The following is a 6,744-nucleotide window of genomic DNA, read 5'->3' on the forward strand; positions in this document are numbered from 1 at the left end:
TTGCCATTCCTCTCACTCACCCGTTTTTTCTACCTTAAATATATATAGTGTCGTGCACTTAATTAATCTCTAACATAAAGGACAACATAGGGCATAAGAGTAAATTAAGATTGAAGACTAGATTAGACTATATGGTATGCAATTCTAAGACCTAAAGCCTCAAAGATATAACATCTAAAAATATATTATTTTGTCTGAGTTAAATGATAATATTTTCTTGTGTCATTGTAGGTCAAATGTATTTAGTAACACACACATGTAAACATTATAAGCATACATAGAGTGGCCTTAGAAATTACAGAAGATACTGAAGCACACTCTAATAATAATGTTGTCATAGGAATTCATTTTCTTCTTCTATGAAATTTTTTTCTTTTTTAAATTAATTCGAACCCGAGAATATTTTTCCATTGATTTTTAGATAGAGTGGAAGGGAGAGAGGAGGAGGGGGAGAGGGGGAGAGAGACAGAGAGAGATAGGGAGAGAGAAACATGGATATGAGAAAGACACATCAATTGATTACCTCCCGCATGACCCCAACCGGACCCAGAATCTAACCTGCAACCTAGATACATGCTGTTGACTGGGAATCAACCTCAGACTCTTCAGTCTGTGGGCTGATGCTCTAGCCTCTGAGCCAAACTGGCCAGGGCTGAAATTCTTATATTGCATTTCTTTGCATAAAATTTTCTTTTGAAAAGAAGTTTTAAGAATCACTTTGGCCCAGCCGGTGTGGCTCAGTGGCTGAGCGTCGACCCCTGCACCAAGGGGTTGGTGGATCGATTCCCGGTCAGAGCACATGCCCAGGTTGTGGGCCAAATCCCCAGCGGGGGCTTTGCAGTAGGCAGCCAAACGATGTTCTATCTCATCGATGTTTCTATCTCTCTCTCCCGTTCCCTTCCTCTCTCTCTAAAAATCAATAAAGAAAAAAAATTTTTTAAAAAAGAATCACATTGTTTTACTTGCATTAATGTTATCATTCCCATCTATAATTTTAATGCTGCTTCTCTAATTTAATATGGTATTTTCAGGATTCATATGATGTATTTTTAAATATCTTATTACATCACCTACAGAAGTAAGATTGTTATATTCTTTGCATACACTGTTTATGTTTTACTGGTCTCTGTGGGGTTAATTTGTCACCATTAATGGCTGCATTTTCTTTGTTCTATGTTTACTCCAGGGTTTTCTAATAAGACCAGTTCTTCCAAGGACTAACACAACTACACCATAATCTTATAATTGGAGTTGTTGCTAATGTGCATTATATATGCAACTTTAAAAGTATCCATATAATGTTAGAGAGATTCACTATGAATATCTGACAGTTTTGTCAAAGTTCTTAGTAAAACAAATCTTAAGTTTTTGTTTGTTTGTTTTTTATCCTCACTCGAGGACATTTTTTCATTTTTTGTTCAGATAGAATGGGGAGGGAGAGATGGAGTGGGAGGGAGAGAGAGGAAGAGAGAGAGAGAGAGATATCAAGACCAACCCGGGCAGGGGACAAACTGCAACCGAGGTACGTGCCCTTAGCGGGAACGGAACCTGGGTCTCTCTGGACTGCAGGCCGACGCTCTAACCGCTGAGCCAAACTGGCCAGGGAAAGACCATAGGTTTTAAAGTGTCTTTTATCTTTAATACTCATGAAAAAGCAATTTATTTTATTTCATTATGGAAGGATTACCTCTAAAAATACTATTACTAACAATGCCTTTTCCAATATAAGCTTTTTAAATGATATTTTTTTAAAAAATTGAAACCATAAACAGATAAAATTCAGTTTCCCAGTAATCTAAACACACTGCATATTGTTGAGTTGTAAAGTATATTTGGTATATGTGGAGCACTTAATCACAAGGGATTGACAAATCCTAAAATGAACAATTTTAGGTTAAGAGTGACTCAAATTTGGGAAGTATTTTAATAAGAATTGTTCTATAATAATTATTTTTATAAGAATTTTTAAAGTATTAAAGTAGTATTAATATAAAAGTATATGGTAATTTTTTACTTGTTTTTATTAGATGCCTTTAAACAAATAACTATTAATCGTTAATTCACCAAAAAAAGTGCACATTAGTGTGAATTTTGTTACGTTCTTTTTAGCGCTGCCTTTTGTTTTCTTTGTAGTAAATATCACCATGTATTGAGAACATCCAGAGCATGCTCTGTACTTTATAAACACTATTCCATGAAATCCTCACGACAACCCTCTGAAGTGGCCTTTCTGATTCTCATTTTATAGATGAGGAAACAGGTTGAGAGAGTTTAATAAATATGACTAACACGCATGCAGGCAGGTGGAGGGAAAGCCAAGGGTTGACAAAAGCTCTGTCTCACTCTAAAGCCCAAGCTCCTTCAACACTAAGGCCGATTTGGTTAAGTGGTTTACAAAGAGGAGTGGGTATATTTTTCAGAAAGAGCAGAAAATGCTGCTTCTTTTTTGAATTCCCTTCTGTCTCTGCCAATTAAGATCCAAACTCCCACCTCAATCACGTATGACACATTTTAATGTTGCCCTTTTTGCCATTATCTTTCTTAGTTATTCCAAAGGATGGAATGTTGATAGAAATCATTGAAATGGTGATAGGATAGAATTAGACACTTGCAACTTGAAGGCCGCTTTCAAATCATGCTGCAGAGGAGGTTATCTATCATACCTACAGGTAGAGAAGACTGTACCATGGCATGAAGCACTCTGTGAAATGGTTTTCCTCGTTGCCTAACTTTTCAAACCAAATCAGGGCAGATCCAGTTGTAGAATATTTATAGATTAAATACATGGGTAGAACTGAAGTTGGCAACGGGTGAAACTTGTATTATTTTCTTTTTGAAGGAATTCTGTCTTGAGTTTAAATGTTACACTAGAGAATTATTTTATATTAGGCAGTATAATTAAAATGGCTCCAGTTCAACGCCCAGAAACACTGCATCAGAGATCTCTGAAATATTTCAGAACTGGAAAGGTCTTTTGAGCCACTTGTCTCCTTTTTTTTTTTTTTTTTCATATTGCTGGTCTTATTTTTTGACGTTGCGAAGTCCTCCATTGTTTCTTACTATTGATGTCTGTAGAACAATGGCTACATACACAATTTCACTCCTACAAAACCAGCAGTGATACCTTCAAGAGAAATAATCTTAAACATATATTTGAGATTAAGCATAAATGCCATTACCACCATCTGCAAAGCCAGTTGCAGTGATAATAGGTACAGCCACCATAATTAGTCCACTGCCGCTCCAAACATACTTCATCAAGAACTGCTCTATCATGATGTACCACAAACGTTTGGATAAAATGAGGTTCATCTGATCAGCTAAAGCTTTGTAACTTTTCTGGAGTTGCTTCATTTCTACCTATAGAGAGAAAAAGAGTTAAGAATTAATTTAGCATGAGCCAGCAAAATAAATATTGTATGCTTGAGGATTTTCTTTAAAGGTAAGTTACATATTAGTTTGTTTTACTTAGTATTGTATTATCTACGATTCTAACAACCAATAAATACAGATTAATATCAGATTTAGTCATTATTATTTAGCTTTATCATACCTGTAATATTTAAAATATCAAAATACTCAGTAAATATAATGTTAAGTATAACATATATATAAGTGATTTATAATCATGATTTTTAAACTATATGTCTAAGATGTTAAAACTAAATGATATTCTGTAAGACATGAATAAATTATATTAGAACCTTACTCTTCTTGACTGTACCAAAACTATCTGAAAATAAATACATGATACATATATGTGTAATTAGACTCCAGTTTTGAACTCATTTTGTTGGACTTTGTCTTAAATTCAGGAAGCCTACAGCATGCTATAATTTACATCACTGAGTTCAATGATTCAAGACTGACACATTAATATGATTAATATAACATATGAGGCCAATTTTCAAGTGGGAGTAGAAGTTCTAAATTTGCTTTAAAGTTTCTTCTTCAGATTGGCACCGCTTTGAAAGATTTTTAGTGTTTTTTTTTTATGATGATACTTCAAGAATTAAATAATTTTGCTTGGTAATTAAAATACCATTTTCAAATTTAGAATCCCTTAATATATTATTTGCCGAGTCATTTGTATTAAGATTTCAGATGTATCACCTTAAAAATTTCTGCCATATTTAATATTATAAAATTACTTTCATACACTTCAATTTTAGGTAATTAGACTAATAATTTTAGGGATCTGCTTAAGATTAAAAATCTATAATATTTAAAATAACATTCTGGATCTCCTTTTCTCCTCCTCATTTCTAATCTTAGCTTTTCTATCATAGCTAGACAAAATTTCATTTCACTGACTCTTTTTATTTTTGTCAAAATATGGTGCTGACCATTAACTAAGAGTAATAGAAATGCCATTTGTGAGACACACTCTCCTGCACTTTTTAGGACTTGGGACACTTGTCATTGACCAGACATGCAAAATTGCCAAACTTATCTTTCATATGAAAGCATGTGTTCCCCCCTTGAAAAACAAACAAACAAACAAACAAACAGCAACAATAACAAAATACCATCCTAAATTTTCCATCTCAATAGAAATGTGTTTACAGTTTCCAAACATACATTTTCTTCTGATTCTGTAGAACCATCTACTAAGTTAGGATTTAAGTTTTAAGAAAATGCTTTAGACATCATTCTGAGCACATTTGGGTAATGGGGGTGAAGTAGACTGTTTCTTTACAGTGCTGTACATTTTATTCTTATGAAACTTTAGAAAAGTTTGCACTCTATAATTTTTAACAGCTTGTCATTAAACAGGGTAATGAAGCATGTATTTTAATAAAGGTTTAGATGTCACAGGAATCTAAAATGCTAAAGAAGTGAGTCCATCAATAGTACAACAGATGGTATCTATCACTGAAGTGGCAGCTTGAACAGTCTCACATTTCACCCATCACCTGAATTTCTCTTACCTTATGTCCTCTGTAAAAGGCAATTTCTTCAACATTGGCTATAATTCTGGAGTGCACATACCGTAAATAGCCTTTTCTATGAGCTTCTTCAGCCACCAATTTACCAAATTTGGGAGAGCAGGCTTTCAACACTTTAGCAGTGGCATATACAACAAACCCTGCTAATAGGGTGGGCCCAATTGGGCTGGCACCTCTGGATGTAGCAGTCTGGATGAGCGTGTAGGAGGTCAGAATTACATCTAAAATAGGCTTGGTCAGATTGGAATACAAATGAGCCACAGACTGGGAAAACATCATTATATCTTCAGTAAGAGATTGGTCAGGATTTGCCAGCCTCCCATCCATATTGATCACTTTATAATAAGTCTGATTTGTAAAATAGGTTTCATAGGCATGGTGTACTAGACGAGTTCTGAAGGCCAGAGCCAGTTTGCACTCCAGGTACCTTATTGCACTGTTGACAAAGGTGGCAGGGATGGCAATCATAAGCCACTTGATTAATTTGATGATGAAAGTCCGAGGCTTCTTTTCCACAATGCTTTTTACGATTTTTCCATCCAGGCCAGCCACATAAATAGATAGAAAGGTTCTTGAGATTAGAGCCACCGAGTGGAGGCAGAGCCACCCTGTTTCAGTGGTCACAAGTTTTGGAAAGAGGATTTTCCGAAGTTCTAGTAGCTGTTTGAAAAAATCTGCATTCACTCCAGGAGAAGGTTTTTTACAAGTAATCTCGGTGCAATGCAGTGTTTCTCTGTTGTCTACAGCCGGGTAAGCTTCTTTTTTCTTCCTGTGGCCAGTTTGCTTTAAATGCTTGCTAATGATGGGATACAGGGTTTTCAGAGCATATGCCGCAGCCACCAGGCAGGCAGCCCTTTTAGCAGCACCCGATCTGGTCCATTTCACTCGATCAGAGGCTGCATTTAGCATATGTATCATTTTCCCAGTTACTCAAACCGGCTTCAAAAAGAATTGTTTAAAAGATCATGCTCCACGGGGATCCCCAGCAAATATTTCAGAAAGTCCTACAGCGTTCCATACTCTGCAGCGTTTCTCCTCTTCCGTGTTTTTGTTTTTGTTTTTAATTGTGTTCTGCTGTGACAGATGCAGACTCCACTGCATCTACTGGGGATGATTCTCTCAGAAGCTCAAGCTGCACCAAGCGGTCCCAAGCTCCTCCCTCTCAGACCCCTCATTGGCTGTGAGGGCGGTGGGACCTTGGAATCCTCACGGCTTCCCTTTGAACCTTGAAAATGAGCAGAGCGCAAAACGAATTACATCCTTAAACTGGAGTTCAGCGAGTTAAATGTCTATTTTTGGAGAGGTCGAATCAGGGCAGCTGCTGGCAACAAAACCTGCCCTAACTACTGAGCATGCTCAGCGTCACTTAGAAACCCACACAAGTTTTAGAACATACATCACTTCTCTAAGGTTTTAGTAGATACCACACGGGGAAGAGCAAAAAGAAAGGTAGATTTTCAAAGCTGTCAAAGGCGATGAGGGAGAAAGAACAAGGAAGTTGAGAAAGGAGGGACAAGAGGATCAACATAAAATGAATATGAAGAGACTATGTAACGAATCTGAAAGGGAGAGAGAAGAAAGTGACAGGGAGGGCACTGGAAAAAATACTTGGATCTGTTTTGCAGTCCCGTCCCCATCTATTTAATTTTTTTTTTTTTTTTGCCTGTGATTTTATATGAAGCCCCAGAACCTATCAGACAAGTTGTAATTGTGAGTATTATTTGTAAATAAATAGAAGTCTTCTCTATTATAGAAACTAATTCTTTGCTGCTATACTTCCACCCCTCTGTTTACT

The 6,744-nt window shown here is 36.2% G+C and overlaps 1 protein-coding gene across 1 annotated transcript in view; it reads right to left on the reverse strand.

The window, feature by feature from the left end:
- Window positions 1-6,294, reverse strand: part of ABCD2 (ATP binding cassette subfamily D member 2) — a 58,112-nt gene extending 51,818 nt beyond the window's left edge. Inside the window, exons 1-2 of the mRNA XM_036252947.1 lie at window positions 4,932-6,294; window positions 3,180-3,360 (exon numbers count right to left, since the gene is read on the reverse strand). Of these exons, the coding sequence (XP_036108840.1) occupies window positions 3,180-3,360; window positions 4,932-5,867 (1,117 nt within the window). The 5' untranslated portion in view covers window positions 5,868-6,294. The remainder of the gene's footprint in view (window positions 1-3,179; window positions 3,361-4,931) is intronic.
- Window positions 6,295-6,744: the final 450 nt, after the last annotated feature.

The sequence above is a fragment of the Molossus molossus genome, unplaced genomic scaffold (genome assembly GCF_014108415.1).
Source record: "Molossus molossus isolate mMolMol1 unplaced genomic scaffold, mMolMol1.p scaffold_m16_p_10, whole genome shotgun sequence".
Taxonomy (NCBI): domain Eukaryota; kingdom Metazoa; phylum Chordata; class Mammalia; order Chiroptera; family Molossidae; genus Molossus; species Molossus molossus.